The following is a 19883-nucleotide window of genomic DNA, read 5'->3' as shown; positions in this document are numbered from 1 at the left end:
ATACTGAAAAACAGTGTAAACAAACATTCATAAATGCATTTCCTAGACTCTTTTGCTTTCTTCTTTTTTCTTTTTTTTTTTTTTAAATGCAAAACTCAAGTCAGTACAGAAGATGAAGGCAATCCTGAAAGTCATCAGTGCTGTGTGACCTACTTTACTTACAATGCCTTCAGGCACAAAACTACATTGCAAAGACAGCATAACCAAAATATGTATTCAGGCTCCAGATCTCATTCCTAGTGAAAAGAATAATAAGTGGTAGGTTGACGAAGTGTTATTCAGCAGGATCCTGTCCACGGTCTGGATTCTGCTGACTGTCCTAGCCTGAAGGCAACAGACACTGCAGAAATTGAAATGGCTGTGTGACTACTGTTGTTGCACATCCTTATAAACTCCTTCTCTAAACACTCTCTGTGCTGTCTGGAATGAATGCAGATAGAACTCTGTGGCATCAGGAATGATTTATGCCCACTCCGTTTCAAATGAATACATCTAGGAAAGGAATAGGATGAATAAGATGGATTTGAGGCATTCAAAGTGAGACCAAATGTCCTTTTAGGCAGCCATGCTCCCCTAATTCTGATAAGCCAGATGTGAGGGGCATTTCTTTTCACTCATGTGGCTTTTATGCGTAATATCTTGACAGCATTCCTTTGGCAAATATCCCTTTGTTATAAAAAGTGCCAAAGGTATATTGCTGAAAAAATAATTATAAAAGTCATTTCTTATGCCTGTGACTGGAGAGTAACCCACTGATGATACTGCCACTATGGAACGTAATATAACTAAGTGATGCTACTTGAGTTGATAATATGTATCATACAGATTTTAAACGAACTAACTCAGATTTTAGCTACTACTGTTCCATTCTGCACTAAAGTAAAAAAGATTTTTTGTTCTCTCAGGGTCACTGTCAGCTATTTTATGGATGCTTGACAGTCTGCAGTATCTGACATGGATGGACTCCTCTGGGTAGAAGGCAGAAAGCATATGCTGTGTTAGTAAATGTTATTCTAAGAATAATAGAAACATCTGAAGTAACCGTTCCCTTGCTGCTAGTTTTCTTAAGATGGCCTGAGTTTTAGGGGAAATGTTTCTGCAAAAAAAATGAAAATATTAAAAAAAAAGTATAAGTATGAGAGACAGATATAAGGGAGAAATAAGAATACAAAAGTAGATGTCTCCTTCCTCTATTGTATGAAATGGTCATTAAAGTAGTGTGTGTAGCCTGGGGGTTTCACAAACCAGCCCTGTTTAATTTGGTGTAAATAATCCCAGAAAAAAAAATGACATTCATAGCATTTCCTGAATGATTCACTGTGTTTAAAGAATTTTGTTTGAGCAGATTTATGTTTGCTATTCTAGTTAAGCTTCTTTGTCCATTAGAAAGGAGGAGCTGAAAAGATATGTGAACTTTTCATGCTCTTTGCAGTGAAAGAAATCAAATTAACAACAGGAATAACTATGAAAAGAGATTAAAATTAAGCTACACAAGAGACTGCAAGTACTAGGAAAATGGAATGAAAGTAACTTTACAGAAAACAAGATCAAACCCTAGAAGAAATAATAGAAAAAAATCTAAAACGCAATGTGAAAACTGAGCAGTGCTAGGAGGCAGAAGCAAAAGAATGGCTAGCTCAGGAGACTGGCAGTGAAAGTATAAGGCAGTCACCCCTAGGTCACTGGTTCATATTGTTTTCAGGTCAGTAGTGGTATGACCAAATTTTTGACTGTCTTTCAAAAATGTCTTCCTGGATGTGCCCCTGTGTTCTTAAACTAGACATCTCTTAAATGAGATAGGAAAATGAACTCTTTTTTCTTTTTGCCTCTTATTTCTCATTTGTCTAACTTTCTCCATCTCAGCTGATGTGGCCACAACTGTCGCTGGAACTCAGGCTTGCAGCATTTTCATCATCTGTTATTTTCTGGTTTTCTCTGACCAGCTTCTCCCTGAGGTCTGGTACTGCTTGCTTAGTAGTATCTAAAATCTTCCTCTCCCTATCTCTTTCTTCTATCACAGTGCTTTGTGGTAGGCTCATTGTTCGGATATTTAGGAAATTATAACTAGAGTTTGTTTGCATTTCTTCTTTGATCTGGGTGCATTGGTGCAGAGGAGAGACTAAGGCTTTTATGTCTTTTTCCCGCACATCTTTTTCTTTTCCCCTTGAGGAAAAGACTTGCCTATGTCAGTGAACAGAGAGCTTTAGACTCCACAACTGTTTGCATGGCATTTTTCACCAGTAGAGCTGATTTTACTTAGTTTTTCATTTTGTTTTGCTTTAAACAATTTACATCTAAACTAGAGAGAGTGGAAACATATTGAAGAGCAAGACAGCAGGGGAAAAAGATGTAAAAGCTCCTTTGATTTGAAGAACGTGGTTATCCTACATCTAACTGTTTTGGCTGTCAGATGAAGTACAATCAGGTGGTCTTGTGATATCGTTAATCTTCACATTCCAGTTGGTTCTTTTGTTGAGGTTGAGTAATTCACTGCAATTAACTGCACAAAAGGTAATGAACAGTTTGCAGGGCCAAGCCTAACAGGAAGAACTATTGATTGGGTTAAAATTTTTAACAACTTGAATCAGGTCAAATAATGTATCTGATTATGACTCATTCTCTGGGTCAGGGTATGCAATCTGTTAGAAGGCCAAAATTAACTTGCGTATCATATTAGCCAGGGTTACTTCTCATTTATTAATAGCAATAATACAGTGGAAGTATTGGAAACCTTGGATTCAGCAGCTCCTTAAATGTAAATTGAAAAATATATCCTGGAGCCATGGGAGTCATGGAAAATGTAGAGAAGAAATCAGATTGTATACCAACTCCAAATAATGTGCCAGCTTCCATACTATGATGATAAAGCTCCAAGCAAGAATGAAGAACAAACAGAAGTGGTATTTTTATAAGCAATGGCTCAGACCTAAATCTATTTATAGCTAAGCCTTTTATATAAAGTGCTTAGGCTTAGCGATAAACACACAGGCTTGCTCAAGAGAAGAAAGGACTGAATGTTTCTCATAGATTAAAATGATGTGATGGGTCCACACATGGTAGGCAGGGGATTTATTTCTTTGTATAATAATTGGACTCTGTATATACCACAGAAATTAAATTATTTAAAAACATTTTTTTTTCTTTCTATTCTATTCTATTGGGAACAGTCTTAAGGGTGCACACAAGCAACCAGAAGCATTTACTGTAGTGTTTGAATTACAAAATTTTTGTAAATACACTTCCTGTAAAGTGAAGAGACAGAGAAGACAACTGTAGAAAGAAAAGGGAACATTTAAGTCTGCATTTAAATTTCTTCTCTGCATGTAGGGAGGGCTATCACTTGTTGTGTGAGGCCTGGGTGCAAAGTGATGTGTCTTGATCTGAATAAAGGGAAGACTGGTATTCAGCTGGTTATACAAGGTGTGTAAATGTTGCTGTTTAGTCTTATTTAGAACAAAAAGAAATAGCAAACTGTAATACAGTTCCCAGGTCTTCTGAATAAGGCAGAGGGTAAGACCAGAATGATTTACAAACACAAACATTACCTAATAGAGACAACTAAGGAACAGCAATTTCCTTGACAGAGACACGACTGATTAAAGAATATTCAATGAGGAAAGCATTCTGCTGTTGAGAAAAAGTGAAGGTTATGGACCCCTTTGAATGTAAATAGCACTGTATAGTTATCTGAGCAATACTTAATTGCCAGTGTGCTGGCTGTCTTAAAGTGCAATAAACAGAGAAGACAGGATTCTGTTGAACTATTGAAGTGGACTGGCTTTGTAATGGGAACAGGAATATGACCTAACATCTGATCATTGAGGTTATGTAATAGCTGTTTACCAGGTTGGGGCCTAATTGCTTTTGCATGTTAAGAAATGCACATCTTTGTTCCCACTGCCCTCATCTCAGCTTTGAGAAACTTTGTCTTAGTCACTCACACTATGCCTGAGGGCTTCCTGGAGGCAATAAACTTGTAAGCCTAAGAATGCAAATAATAATTCTTTTTTAAACTGACATTATTATATATAATCGCAATGAAGACTGACAAAAAGCACATCCCTCCCCTTCACTGCTGCCACTGTGTTCAGTGAGAGTTTCTCAGGAGTATGTGTTGCAGTTTTCTTACAGCATGTTTCAGAGCATTACAACCATGAACTATCATAAAGGCCATTTCTCTGTGGCTTGGGCTACATGTGAAGGTGAATTTGCTCTTTATTCAGAGTTCAGTCTCTTGTTGAATCTCTAAAGCATGCTCTTTTCTACTGTCAGGACAGCGATTTCCAACTTAACTACCCCTTCCAACTTAACTGTTACTAATTGCTTCCTATTACTGTTCCTTATCGTGACTTTCCTACTTTGAGTCCATACAAAATGCTGGTAGTAAACTCATACTCTTCAGACATTTATTCCTAATTACTATCATTCTACATCATTCTTAGCTGAGGGAATTGGAGAGAAAAATGGAATAAATGACAAATGTAACATAAGGGCCTGACAGAGAGCTGATTTGACTAGAATACACCAGTCTCTAATTTCTGGAAAGGAAGTCTGCAACGGACATACATTGATAAGACTTTTCTGTTCAGAGCCAGTCAGCTTTATAGTTTCTTCTAGGCCATAACCTCAATGATATTTACTTCATATTTTCCTTTTCAACTACTAGATAGGTTATCTGTCTCACTATCCTCTTTCCCAGGGTCTATTTATGGCAACGGGACAGGAAATAATTCCTAGGAACATAGTAAGATACAAAACAGAGAGGAGTTAAGGCATTGTTACAAACATGATCTTTTGTTAATTATTTTAATTTTATCAACCCTACCTTTTTTTTTTTTGTCTTTTTTGACCCACAAAAAAACACTGGTTATACCTGTTTTTTTAATGAGTCTTACATAGCAGGAAAGCAACAATGAATTGAAACTAGGAAATTCTGGCTTTGGCTGGCATTTTTAGTGGATTTATAAATCCCAGCATTTAATTAGCTGAGGTCCTTACATGATGGATATTTATAATGTGGAATTTTGGGAAACACGTTTTTGGCTATAATGATTTCTTTATCCTTGTGCTTTCTTGTTGAGCCTAGAACACTCTTAGCTCTCTAGCAGGTATGTCCTCATGATAGAGGAATGCATGCTCCACAGCCTTTAAACCCCTTATTGGCCCATTTGTTCCTGGATCCCAGGAATTATATTCCTTCATTTTAATGGGTTTGCAAGACCAGTATTTTGTTACCCTGAAGGCTGCAGCATATTTTAAAATTTTCAAGTTAGCTGTCAGGTTCTAAAAGCGACTTGGTGATGGCAGCTCAGAGATCTGTGTGAACTTATTTAACCTGTTGAGGTGATCCTCCACTGTTGTGGCTAGATTGCTTTTGTTATCTTACTGGTCTCATGTAAAGCTGATTAAGGTTTCTCTGTTCTACACTGAAGTCTTCACTGTAGACATTTTATGGTGACTTTGCAGTCACTTTACTGTACTGAGCAGCAAATGCTAGTTTTAGAGGAGCATACTCTGCTATCTGTAGAGAAAGGATCAATGCTTGATTATGCTGATGTGCTTGCAGCTTTCCTTGAAAAAATGTGTAAGTTCAAGCACAAGTAACTTGATTCCTTTTACTTGCCTCCGTGTAGGACTTAAGTGTACATCACTGTCTATCTCCTCACAATGTCAGATATCTTTCCTTTAGGAGAAAAACTAGGCTTATTGGCAAAGAAGGAAATAGTACATTTGAGAAGATGCAGTGGTCTGGACAATAGGGGATCGGAACTGTAGAGTGTATAGTGGAACTCCACTGTTGCTACATGTAGACAAAAATATTATAAATCCTCATATCTTCACTGATCTCAGTAATTTACACAAAACAAGGTTCTAACCCAATGTGCCCAATATTTCTGCTATGAGGTGGCAAACATAGCTATGTCCACTGAAGTGAAAAATCTGGTTTAGTTACTTATAGAGATTGTAGAATCAAGGTGAGTGGCAGCATCTGTTTGAGGGAAAACAAAATGACCTTCTATGTAAAGTGACTGAATCTGTTGCAACAGCTATCACTTCATCAATATGGGATTGGATAGAGACGAGTCTGAAACAGCAGCAATTACATGGGTGAGTCAATATGCAAAAAGCTCTAGAACTATTAATCTCTTTTTTAAGGTAGGTGGGAAAAGAAAAGCTCAGGATGGATAATTTCTGCCTGTAAATAGCAATGATGAGGAAATACAGCTCTCTGTGTTTGTTGATATGGACTAAAGCAGAAGATGAAACACCTTTTCCTTTCTCCATGACAAAACGTTATATGCACCCCTTCAGGCATAAGTAAAAGGCCTGGTTGTCTTACATAGGTGGAAATCAGGCACGACCTTGCTGGAGTCACTGGAATTACACCAATGTAAGTTGTTGTTCTTAACATCAAAATCAAGACCTGAAAATTGATGACTCTGGTTAGTTTGTTGGATACTGACATGCAGATTATCCTGAACTATTTTTGTCTCCCTGAATTATTCTTGCTTTCAATGAACTGTTTCAAAGAACACCTTATATCCACTAAGTGGAAAAATTTTTCCTCCTGAGTAAGGCAAGGTCTGGAACATAATGCTTCCAACTTAATCATACAGCTGACATTTTACATAAATGCTGTGTTAAACTCAGAACATTATTTGTAATTCTTTTAGAAAAGAAAGCCGGATAAGCACCATCTGTATGTGGTGTTGTTCTTCTTGTGCCCTGATAGAAATCATACCAAAAGAAAGAAGTGCCAACGAGTCCAGCTGAGCTCCCTCTTACTTCATTTGGGCATTGGATCTTTCAGTAGTGAAGAAATATATTTTTATTTAAGTATCTTTCTTTCTGTCTTACTAAATGACTCTTCAGAGTACTTTGTAAGCACACGAGGCAGTGAAGAAGGTCCTTGTACTTTCAGTCGCTAAAATAGTACTGCAATATTTCAGTGTGTTCTTTGGAGTCCAGAGACAGAAAGTGAGCAGCTGGCAAAAAAATGGTATGAAATAATTTAAAAAGTGGTTAAATGTCACTAGTCTTCGATACTGCAAGAAAACAAGCAGTAGTTACTGTAAAATGTTTATGCAGTGCTTTGAATTTATTTATTCTTTTTAAGCAAAAGCAAATGCATGCTTTCAGTGGCTAAAAAGCCTGCTATCAAAACATAACATCGGTATGATTGAAATAATAGTTATTTTTTTTCAGTGCAGCAAATAAGACAAAGCTAGCTGGGGAAGAAAAGATAGGCTTAAAAGGAAACCTGCTAGTTAAAAGAAGTAAAATAAGATTTAATTAAATATTAATGAATGTAAGATTATGGGCTACCTTCTAATCCTCAATCCAATTTATTTAACACTCTTTGTCTTCAAAGGTACTTAATTGATTAGAAAGTGGAGAGTGTTTAAAAGGCATAACTAGATTTTTTTTTTTTTTTTACATTTCAGGAGTTTGATAAAGGACCTGGCTAGGATAAAATAAAAACTTCTCTACAAACAAATGTTCTTATATGTTTGTATCCTTTTGAGTGTGTGATTTATTTGTTTATTTGTTTTTTGTTTTGAGACCAAAATAGGTAGTGTTGAAATAATGATGATGGAAAGCCAGACTGCTTTGTTGTATACCCAGTGGTTCTGCAGCATAACCCTGATTAGATGGCTAGTGTGTGTATCATGGCATATGCAGAGAAATAAGCCTACTAGGTTTTCTGCTGGAAATGTCAGGTTGACAGAGTATTGTAGAAGAGCAAGCTCTTTCTAGAATTTTTAATTACTTTTCACAATATGTCTTTTTCCCGCAGAGGGTTTGGTTTTGATCAAGGAACTTGAATCTTGAAAGCTTGATTAATTTCAGTTTGGATATGAAATGGCAGGGCCTCATGTGAATTCTTTTCTTCATCTTAACAGAATTGTCCAAGAAAAACTATGCTTAGGATCACCAGGAGGAGGGACCAGAACGCATTGTGGGGTCTATCAGAGATCTTGAACTATAGAGAAAGACTAACCCATGCAGTTATCTAAGTACAATCCTTGGGAAGCATTGCATAAGCATCTTTCAAGTAAAAATAATTTGCTTTCTAATTTTTACTAGAAAGGAAAAAAAGTCAGGTGAGGATTTTACTGGAGTGGCTCTACTATTCATGTAAAAATGACCAAACAGGCTAATATATATGAGCAAAAAATGAAATATATAGATGGGAAATTGATGTATAAAATAGAGAGAGATAACACAGTAGGAAAAAAACCAATATAAAGGTAGATTCATGATCAGGAGTGAAGCCTGTTGTATTAGCTTTCGTATTGCCTTCTGTTGCTTGAACTTCCTTAACACCATCTTGTTGTCTAGATTATATTCATGTTTATTGCAAAATTGTGCTGGTATGTCTACATATGTATGTGTGTACATGTACGTCTACATCCTTCACATGCTGAGTTGACCAAAAGGTGTGCAACCATGTTAGCTAAGATAAAAACTATTTACAGGTCAAGAACTTGGTGCGATGCTCAGGTTCTCACATAGTTGTTGATTAAGGGTGGATATGGGTGTATTTCACTGGTATATGTTCAAACTGTGTGTTGGAGACAAACCCATTTCTACCTGTTTCTAACCAGCTGATACTTCTGCTGATGCCCTTCCTAGGTTAGCTAGGAGATTCCCTAGAAGCTACATGGGCTTGATTTACTGATAAATCCCTCACCAAGGCAAATTTTCTCAACTTCAAGAAGTTTTCTTGAAATCAGGTTAAAATGAATCCTAAGAGGGTGTCCTTGAATCTTTTTTACAAGCTGTAAAAAGTTTTACCACAAAAAGCCCTGAACAGACCACAGTCTTTGAAATGAATCTGTTTGATTTTATAGATGTAACTTTCTCAATGAATAAACTCATTGGGAAGCTACACATGGGAAGGGATTAGTAGCTTGTAATTACATGCAGCACCCACTGAACTGCTCACTGACTACAGTAAAATGCTACTGTAGGGCAGGTGAGTTCACTGAATCTGTTGTGGTCAGGGCCATGAGCTGTGCCCGCTGCCTGCTGCCCACTGCCTTCATCCCCATCCTCACAGCTAACCGCTTCAAGGGAAAACCCTGTTTTCTTTTTTTTCTCTTTTTAAGCACAATGTCTTTATTTATTCATTTATTCAGTGGTGAATAACTGTGTAGAATACTCACATGTTTGTAGCTGAGATAACCATGAATCCACTGATTTAGGGCCATTAAGACTCACTATGCAACTAGAGGGTTGTAATTTATGCTATATTGAAATGGACCCTCAGGATAAAGCCAAGTAAAATTTTCCTCTTCATGAAGGACCTGTTTTACTCCTTTTTTTGCATGTCTCCTATTAGATGAAGTTAAAGTCTTATATACTACTTAGAAATACTAAGTACTATACATGTCCCTGGTCACATGACAGAGAATGAAGCGCTGAGCAATGCTACTCTGAAGAAACTGAGCCTTCCCAATACCTCTCCATACATGTCTATGGCTTATTCGCACACACAAAGAAATCCCATGGTCATGCATGTTTAAGAAAATACATATAATGGTAGATGGAATACAGAACTCCTGCACATCTGAAACTACTTCATCCCATCCAAAGCCTCCTAGACCCTATTTAATTCATAGATTTCTTGATGATCAGAACTAAGAGATTAAATGTGGATCCATAAAATCCTGACAGTCTCTATGTCTGTGACTAGGATATAGGAAGGCAGAACTACTCAGCAAGCGTCCTCTATATACCACATACAAAAATGTCTTTAGTGCTGGTGTTATTCTGTAAATACTACAAGTAAAGATAATGATCTGTAAATTTGAGTACGATACTGCTGCACTCAGTAGCTCAGGACACAGCCTGCTTCCTCACCAGCCTCTCTCCTTACCTTCTTGTGTTTGTAATAGTGTAGGTAGCCATTATGTTTCAGCACAAACCATCTCTTCCTCCAGCCCTTCAATATTGCTGATTGTGTTCGTTTATGCAAATATCCTCGGCAGGTAGGTCTGGGGGTGTTAGGGTAACGGCTGATATCTGATCCCACCACCATAGTCAGGATATCAGGACCTAGAATATTACATGAAATATGTGAAAACATAGGTCAAAACTATAATCCAGTCTGTCAATATTTCTGAATACCCTTACAGAGTATGGAGCAGGAAGGCAGTATTCTATCCCATGCCCTTCTCCTCCCAAGGTAGCTTCTAGAAGCAGCAAGGAGCAAAGCAGCCTAGGAAACAATGAATTAAATCAAGCAATATTTGGCCTTCTTTTAACAGAAATTCAGGAATGAAACTGATTATGTGTTGAGGAATAGTAATGGAGCCAGCTGTCTGAAGAGACCTCTTAAAACAGTTTTTGTGACCTACCTTTGCAAGCAGCATCTTAGGTGCTTGCATATTTTATCATTTTAGAGAAGTAGTTGGATTTCATTGCTCAAATGGGTGTGCATAAATTGGGGTTTATACAAAAATTGTTGAGATTGTTCTTAGGGGCACCTTCAGCCTCTGCTATCTTACACACGCTCTTGAGAATTCTTTCTTTTCCATGTCTTGGAGTCTACTAACATTTCCTGCTATCTGTGCCCCTCACTGAGGGGGGCTTGCTGTTGGAGGCTAACCTGTGCTAAAGTGTCTACTTATCATTTGCAAAATGTAAGTGCTCAAGGGGATGTTAGGTTGCAAGATTGTCTAAAAATGTGTTATTGTTATCAACAATGAGGTACAATTTCATAATATTTGCTGATGCTATCAATACATCTATGGCTTTGACCCTAAAGGCCTGAAATTCTGATTATATCAGATACTGCTTCAGAGCAGGTGGCAATGCGTTAAAGAGGATTGAGAAAAGTGACTATTACACATTTTTGTTTGCAAAACATTTGCTGGATTTCTCTTTTGGGGACATTCGACTTCAGGAATGCTGTCTGTGTGCCAAGATTTAGGCTGGGGGTGTTCTCTGGGGTGTTAAAAATACCCAGTAATCAGAGATTTATCTACTAAAAGACTTGACATGCTCTTAAATATAACAGTGTGAATGGCATCTCTATAATTAAAGAACTTGGTATGTGTCAAGTTAAATTTGTCACTGTCTTGTAAAAGCATTTTAATTTACTGAATTTCCCATGAGCCCTTGTCAAAACCTTATCTGGGATAAATAAAAGAACAGCAGTAGATTAACGTTCAGCATGCAAACATGGATATCTTTAGGTTTTAGTCATGACAATTGTAGGAAGAATATGTATGATTAATATCGCTGACTCCTTGTTTCGGTGGTGCTGCAAAAGGATGCCTCATGAAATAACTTCTCTGCTCTCCTGACTAGACTCCAGTTCCTGGTGACACAGAAATAACTACTCGGTGACCTGAACCAAGCTGTGAAGTCTCTCTCTGAGGAAGCATAAGGCATAAATAAGGTTTTGGTGCCTCCACAGTCACTTCCAGGACTTTCTCAGTCACTTTCTTTAAGGCAGGAGCGCCAAAATCATTACTGTCACATGTACTCTTTGGGGAATATTTTCTATGTCCATTTTCTTATGTGTTCCTAGCAAGGTCTAGATAAAAAAGTAACTTAGGCAATACTACTGTATTAAATACGAATGCATTAAACTGTTAATTAAGATTTCTGTTGCATCCATCACCCAACTTGTCTGTATGTATTTGGAGCATTGTACACTAAACCTGACCCATCCATGTAATTTATTGTAATCTCAAACTTACCTTTCCTTGCCAGATTGACAGCTTCTGAATGTGGCATGCTGGTGACATCAGTTCCATTAACTGCTATCAGAATATCCCCAACCTGAAGCCCTGCTTCTTCAGCTGCACTGTCTGGAAAAAAAAAAACAACAAAAAACCAAACCAAACCATTCTATTTAGAGTTAGGATATGAGGCATATCTATGTGATCAAGTTTTTCTAGCAAAATGGGTATCTGTCCAACCAGTCGAGGATTATGCTTTGGGGTCTTTGTGACGTCAACGTGGAGGTGGAGCAAGTTTTTCTGAGTGAACTGTTAATCATCTGTAAATGAAACTTCAGGATTTAGGTACTGGTTCAACACTAGGTAATCACTGGCAGTGGAGAAAGTTCATTAAAAATGCCATTGGAACTTAAATGTTTTAAGATGCAAATAGGCATTTCAGTATCTGAGGGTTTTGGCCTAAAGTGCAAACAAAGACCTGGTACAATGTTCAGTAAAGTCAGTAGAAAAAACTTCTATTATTCTGGTGAGCTTTGGATTTAAGACCAAAGAATACTTTCCGTGCTGCTGTTTCTCTTGCTGGTTAACAGAATTTGGCTAGAGTATTTTGTGGGTTTTGTCTTTAAGAGGAAATAACATAAGTTAACAAAGGGTCAGTGAAGAAGGGACTGAATCAGATTTGTTAATATTTCAACCTTTCATTTATTTGGTAACTGTTGCAAAACATATGCACTCCCAATAAAATAGGGCTCAGACACATGCCAGCCAGAAATGGCGGCAAATTAGGGACGTGATAAATATGGTCCATTCATGGGCACCAATATACAGTTACTTAAATCCCAGTTACAAATTTCTTGGACACATTTTTTCCTTCTCATTTATAATTAACCATTCTTAATGCACTGTGAAAACATTGTTTCTGGAAAATATTGTTCCATATCCATACTAATTAATGTATTTTTTAAAAAGATTTCGTACCCTATCATGCAGTAAGTGTGATCATTCAGTGTATTTCTGAGGATGCTTAGAAACTGTAGGGAAGAGATTAGTAAAAGCTTGATAATAAACAGGCACAAAAAAGCCATGGGTCATCCTCACATGTGTTACAAATCACTTGCAAATTTGCAAATGCCAGCACATTTTGGTTTGTCCTCGCCTTGAGGATCACATACAAGACTTTATGATTATAAGTGGTCTTTATTATTAAAATAATGTCTCAGTGTCCAACAAAAAGGGATACAAATACAATTTTAATGTCTGTTTTAATGAAATAAGTCATATTTTGAGAAAACAGAATTTTACTAGAAGTTTGCCTGTAAAAAAGAATACTCTTTTTTGTTGTTGCTGTTTTAAAGCAACTGCATTTCAAAACAAATCACACAAATAAAATTAAGAGGAATGGTATACAATGTGAGTAGCTATACTCACATTGATTGCTTAATTAGTAGGTTACAGGATTAAATTGGTAGCTATGAGGGTGAATGTTGTATGGATGACCTATGATTTATTTATATTTTGGTAAAAAACTTTCCCACATTCTAATTTGAAAGACCTCTTCTGAGGTTATGTCCTTTGATACAAGAACGCTAAGGGAATCTGTATGTTTACAATTGGGAAATCATCTGAAACTCTTAATGCTAGAGAGAAGAAACATTTATTTGCAACAGAGAGAACTTTGTATCGATAGGTACTGAAATTCCCAGCCATATGATCACAGCTAGTTGTGCAAGCACATACACCTTGTTGCCATTGTGCTATTTAGACAAATGATGGCTGAGTCCAGTAATTTTGTTTTCTTAAAATACTCAGCAACGAGAGATACTGATCTTTAACCTTGTAGTCAAAAGTAACATTCTAGTAAGATGAGCAGAACAAGTTTTTTTCATTCAAAATTACTTTCTCAGATTCACAGTAAATCGCTTTTCACGTAAGTTACACTGTGAACATTATCTAGTCTCAAGGACTATTAAAAAAAAAAAGTTCTGGACTAAAATTAGGTAGCTGTTTCAAGATGAAGAACATTACAGAGCCACTTCAGCCACAATTTAATCTTACTAAGTCCTTTATATAGTATTCTGTAGGCAAAGGTTTTTTAGATTTACATTATTGGCAAAGCTTCAGTTGATAATGGAAATTCCTGATTGTACTGAGATATGTATAAATACAGAATGATCGCTAGAATCCGGTGTCAAAATCATGTTTATGTTCATGTAGTTCACAGTAAAAAATTATGAGATCTTTTGATAAACAATAGGCATAGCCATACAGAAAGTAAAACAACCACTTCCAACTTTCCCCCTTATTTCTTTTGAATAGGTATGTCATTTGCCTGATTCCCTTTTCCGGACTGAAGGCTTTTTTTTTAGTATTTAATAAGCAGAACATTTGCTCTGAGGCAACAAGTTAGAATGACTTAGAACTGAACAGCATTATCATGCAAAAAGCATAACTGAGGTATAAATCTAACTATGTTCTTATCTTAAGGGGATGCACGGGTTTCTACTACAAATTTTAGAGTTGTAAAGTGTTAGTAAAGTGTTGACCTTTCCAGAGATGTGATTTTTTTCCTCTCCATGTTGCTCCCTTGCTCAGATTTCTGACTTTTCTAACCTTCCCAAGTGGAGTTTAATGATGACCCTATTTAGTAGCTCAGCAGGCAGTTTTTAAAATGATAGGCTCAGCTAATGGATTCACAGGCCTCTGAATTCACAGGCTTTCCCAGTGTTGTCAGGAAGCTGGACAATATAATACATAAGGCTGGTAAAGTGACAGAGCTATTCTTAGATGCCTTGCTAGAGGGCATGCACTAGCATTCTTGGTCTAGAATGACATTTTTCATTGTATCTGCCTTTGGTAGTAGAAATCTATCAGAGTCTCCCATAACTTCTGCTCCTTTTCTAATTCTACTGTGTCCATCCTGAGATGCAGAGGGCAGTACAGCAAGCAATACTCTAGATTTGAGTCAACCAAGGTTTTAGGTAGCAGCAAAATGACTCTCACTCCCTGTGTCTCATTCTCACAGCCATTACTGACAGAGCCAGGTTTTAGCCAGATTTCTAAGCTGCCATTGCACACAGAGCCGATGATTTCAGAGCCCTTTCAGTGGTGACTCCCAAGATCTCATTCGTGAGCGTAACTGCCAATACCATGTTCTCCATCATGTAGGCATGGTACAGATAATGTCTGTCTAAAGGCATTATGTTACACTTCATCTTTGTTGAAACTCATCTGCCACTTTTTGCTCACTCGCTTAGTTTTGTGAGTTTCTTCTGGAGTTCCTTGTAATCATCGGCCTACCCTGCAGGAGTTAACAGCATACATGTTAAGATGGCTCGATGGAAACCCATCCAAGCAGAAGTGTCCCCAGCTAATAAGACTTTTGGAAGTGTTGCTATGAGGATCACTGCATCCTCTGTTTCATTCTTAAAGGCCTGTTGTCATTAATGGATGTCAGTCCCTGAAAGTTCTAGACTTTACATCTGGAAAGAGCCTGGATGCAGACACTTGCATGAGGTAGCAACCAGCATGGAAGGACACAGAACAGTAGAGTCCCGTTTACCCACAGGCATACTGGGGCCCTAAGATAGTTTGTCATGAGCATTTCAAGGACATGCTGTTAAATACCTTACACCTACTAATTATGGAAATTATTTATGTACATCTATATCACATATTAGTATAAAATGGATGTTTTATATTATGTAGATCATATTATATCATATTATATTACTAAATATTATATATTTTTATATATGTTCATAGGAGAAATTGACTAGTACAAACACAACTTACTTGTGTCAACTTCAGTCACAAGGATAGGCTTTGAGAACTGGATCCTGAAACCCCAAGGGTAATTGCCAGTTCCTTTAGCGATCTTCACTGTTCTTTCACGAACTGCAAAATAGGAAAAAAGACATCCCTTTTTCTCTACAAGTCAAGTTCAATTTAACAAGTAGTAGGCTGTTTTTAAAACTTTTTATCTATAGGCACTGACAGTTACTGATTCCACAAATGGCTTTCAGTATCACTCCCAGCTATTTGGTGCTGCTCCTCTGCCCCTGTGTACCCCCCTCATGCCACAACTGTTTGAATGTCATTCATGTTAGGGCAAAGACAGTCAACATCAATGAAGTGTACTTTCATCAGCAGTTTAAGTTAAGTGCCTGGACTTTGTAATGAAGAGGTGGAGAATTGTTCAGGTATTCCACTCTACCGACAGTGTTCTGGTAGAGAAAAGTGCTCAATGCTTTCTGTGTCAGACCTCTAAGCTGCAAATACAAATACACTCTAAATTCTCAAATTAGTTTAAATCTGTTTCTTATAGTTTCATTCTTTTTATATTTTAGAAGGTCTCTCTCTTTTGGATACCAATTGTTTCTTTTCCTTTCATCTACCCTTCCCTGTCCCCACTCCCACTGCCTCCCAGTCCTCTAGTTCAACCCCCCACCACACTGGCATCTCCTGGCACCACTGGCTGTACCCATGTGAAATGTCTTTCAAGTCAGTAGAATTTAACATGTAAATGGATCACCCTCAGTAAAAAGGAAGATCAGTGTCTAATTGCCTACTTCCAACCTTTTCTCAGGGTCTAGTATTATTATCGTGTCTCAAATGGTCTGGCCTATTAGTAAATCTTATGCTTATGAAGGACTTCAGTGTAAATTTGAATTCTCAGAATGTCTGCTTTTGATCATTTGACTGTCTTACTGTGTTTGTTTAATGGAGGCCAACTTAATAATAATTTATGACACCTGTTTTGTCTTCAAATTGTATACTGTTTGGAAGATAGAAATTACTTTAAAGGTTACTTTATTAGCAGACCAATTGACGTTACCTGTCCAAAAGAGCATAGATACTTCAATATCTACTTTAACTATCTTGCTGAACTTCTGAGCTCTCCCCTGCGAGAAGAGGCAATTAGAATGGCTTTCCAGAGTATTCCCATATATTTTAAGGGAGATTTTTCATATCTGGAGATTTACAGAGGACATTCATTTTGTCTCATATTATGAATGATTTATGAACTCCAGCAAAGAGAACTCCTAGAAAGCTACAGGAGTGTTTCAGTTTGTCTTAGTTCTTTGAACAGTGTTACTTTTCAGTAACTTAACATCTGAAAAGTGAAGGAAAACCTCCTATCCCCCTGCAAAAGTTATTCACTATATCTGTTTGCATGACAGGGTTTAAACTACACATAGAACAACCCTTCACACCCATAGCAAACTTGATCCTTTTCTTTCTGGTTCTACAATGTTTGAAAGTTTGATGGAGAACAGATCTTATGACCATTATAATACTTGATGTCCACAAATAGGTCTCTATGATTTTGCCGTGCTTGAAGAAGTTATGAAATTACATTGCTTCTACTCTTACCATGCAGCAAGAGATGAGGTTTAATTATGACTTTTTGCCAGTATCAATTTTGTCACGTAATTACAACATTTTGCAAGACAGTAGCTAAATAAGAACTACTTATTTACTTTTTTTTTTTATAGCCATTTATCTTCTTGGGTTGCTCTTTTCCTGTCTTTAGCATAAGCGTCCAGCATCTTCTCCAAAACATTGGTCCCCTGGAATCCTGAGTGCCCCAAATTATACAGTTTTATGACATTTATTACCTGTTGCTTTAGCAAACTTACTTGCCACTGGTCTAGGCCTTTTGCTGAGACATCTAGGACTATTATCCGGAGAGACATCATCTCCTCTGAAAACCCAGGAAGCAGAATGAAAGTTTTCTGTGTAAAAACCTCTGTCCTCATTTTCAGAATGTAGTCCCAGATCTACTGACCGAGCATCCTCTGAATTTACTGTCATGAAGATAAAACAAGTAAAAGTAATGTCAGTAGGGAAAATGCATGAAGAATAACAGACCTCATCCAGTCAGCATGGAAGAAGTGCTACAAGCTTCTTAATGAACTGTTTGTAATGTCTGTACTTAGTTCTTCAATTTTACTGCTGTTAAATAGGCAGTCTGCAAAGATGTCCAAATATAAGATCACAATATTGGATGCTATTGCATATTGAACTTGAATGCCAAGTGAAGTCTTAATGCAAATGGTCAAAACAGGAACTGCACCTCTTTAAGAGAAGTCTGGCTTTAGCCAATTGTTAAGCTTTCTTATGCGGCCCACTTGATTAGGAAACCAAACAAGTTTTCTAGAAATTTGACCTGGTTTCAGATGGGATAGAGTTAATTGTCTTCCTAGTAGCTGGTACAGTGCTATGTTTTGAGTTCAGTATGTGAAGAATGTTGATAACACTGATGTTTTCAGTTGTTGCTAAGTAGCGTTTAGTCTAAAGTCAAGGATTTTTCAGCTTCTCAAGCCCAGCCAGCGAGACAGCTGGAGGGGCACAAGAAGTTGGCACAGGACACAGCCAGGGCAGCTGACCCAAACTGGCCAACGGGGTATTCCATACCATGGGACGTCACATCTAGTATAGGAACTGGGGAGGGTGGGGGCAGGGGATCGCCGCTCAGGGACTAACTGGGTGTCGATCAGCGGGTGATGAGCGATTGCACTGTGCATCATTTGTATATTCCAATCCTTTTATTATTACTGTTGTCATTTTATTAGTGCTATCATTATCATTATTAGTTTCTTCTTTTCTGTTCTATTAAACCATTCTTATCTCAACCCACGAGTTTTACTTTTTTCCCCGATTTTCTCCCCCATCCCACTGGGTAGGGGGGGAAGTGAGTGAGTGGCTGCGTGGTGCTTAGTTGCTGGCTGGGATTAAACCACGACAAAATTTCATATGAGTTCAGTGCATATGGGAAGACAAAAGAGAAGCTGAAAGGTAACTGGCATGGCTCAGGTAATGTTGACCATATTTGCTGTTTGCTTAATCTTAGCTCTTCCGGATGTGTGTATTCAGTTTTATTAAAAAAGAGGTAAGGAAAGAATAGTTGGGGGTTTTTGGTTTTTGGTTTGGTTTGGTTTGGGTTTTTTTTAAATATAGAACTTCTAGCTTGTCCTAGGCTGTTGAATATTTGTATGATGTTATATGTGTTATCGTGAGGATTTTCAGGTTCATATTTTATATTAATTTGCATTCACAATGTCTTGCAATAAGTCCACTGGGTCAAACCATGTCACACAGTTTAATATGAAGATAGAGGAGAGCTCTAATTCTCTGCTAAAGGAAAAAGCAGTAATGTTCAGGCTCACAAGGAGATAGGACAGCAGGCAGCTGGCTGTGTGACAAGCAGGCTATAAACAGCAGTTTGACTGTGGAGAAACAGTCTATGCAATAGTATGACAACTTCCCAAGCAGACTGGGAGCTGGAACTTCAAAGCTAAAACTGGGTAGTGAAAGGTATTTAAAAGTATAGACCACCAGTGACTGTGCTAACAGACAGACTGAAAAAATGCTTTAGTATAAGTTATCTGAGAAGAAAAAAGAAATCGTGTTTCTTTCAATACAAAATGCCTGGTATAATGCAGCTAGATTAATGCAGCTGGAGAAAGGATCTGTTTACTTTGTTTATCCTGTTTGATGCGGCAATTATGCAGAATGATTTCCAGTTTCAAAACAGAAAAGTTAAAAATTAACCTTTATTTAGTTTTGTTCAGCAAGTTACTTCCTGAATACATCTAAATGGCAGTCTTTTTTCACTTTGACAGTTTGCCTAACTGTGTATATGTAGACAAATACTCCACATCCACTGGCTTCTCCCTTATTATGCAGAAAGTATGAGATGGCAAGATTAACTGTATAAAAAGATGGCATTATTAACTGTATAAAAAGCTACTGGTAAATAAACAGAAATAAACAAATAAATAAATACTACTAAGCTGATATGTTTAAAGCACATATTAGCTTGCTACCATGAATTTATAAACTAAGAAAACCTAGACTAGCACCAACCAATACAGTACAGCGCAGTATTTTGCCAGTTTAGTCGTGAATTGTTATGATTGTAGTAGAGTTTAAAATGTGACTAATAGGCAAAACCAGAAAAATAAATGCTGACACGCTGGTGCTATGGAGTTATGCCAATACATTTCTTGAATGTCTTTTCATCTCTTCCCTCCTCGAGCTTTTGGCACAGATGTCAAACTAAGCAGTTTATGAGTGTCAGGAACAAGCTGCACTTAGGTTCTTCTCAGCTGCTGGAAGTAAGCATGTAAGGAGCTGCTGCTTCCAAATATTGATTAGAGATGTCTCAAGTCTGCAATCACCAGG

The 19883-nt window shown here is 37.4% G+C and overlaps 1 protein-coding gene across 1 annotated transcript in view; it reads right to left on the bottom strand.

Moving 5' to 3' along the window:
- LOC115337191 overlaps nucleotides 1–19883 on the bottom strand; it is a 44981-nt gene that overhangs the window by 8546 nt on the left and 16552 nt on the right. Inside the window, exons 6-9 of the mRNA XM_030005302.2 lie at nucleotides 17336–17503; nucleotides 15489–15590; nucleotides 11715–11825; nucleotides 9884–10062 (exon numbers count right to left, since the gene is read on the bottom strand). Of these exons, the coding sequence (XP_029861162.1) occupies nucleotides 9884–10062; nucleotides 11715–11825; nucleotides 15489–15590; nucleotides 17336–17503 (560 nt within the window). The remainder of the gene's footprint in view (nucleotides 1–9883; nucleotides 10063–11714; nucleotides 11826–15488; nucleotides 15591–17335; nucleotides 17504–19883) is intronic.

This window comes from Aquila chrysaetos, chromosome Z (genome assembly GCF_900496995.4).
Source record: "Aquila chrysaetos chrysaetos chromosome Z, bAquChr1.4, whole genome shotgun sequence".
Classification (NCBI taxonomy): domain Eukaryota; kingdom Metazoa; phylum Chordata; class Aves; order Accipitriformes; family Accipitridae; genus Aquila; species Aquila chrysaetos.
The sequence above is the reverse complement of the archived record's forward strand: the minus strand, read 5'-3'. Positions and strand labels throughout refer to the sequence as shown.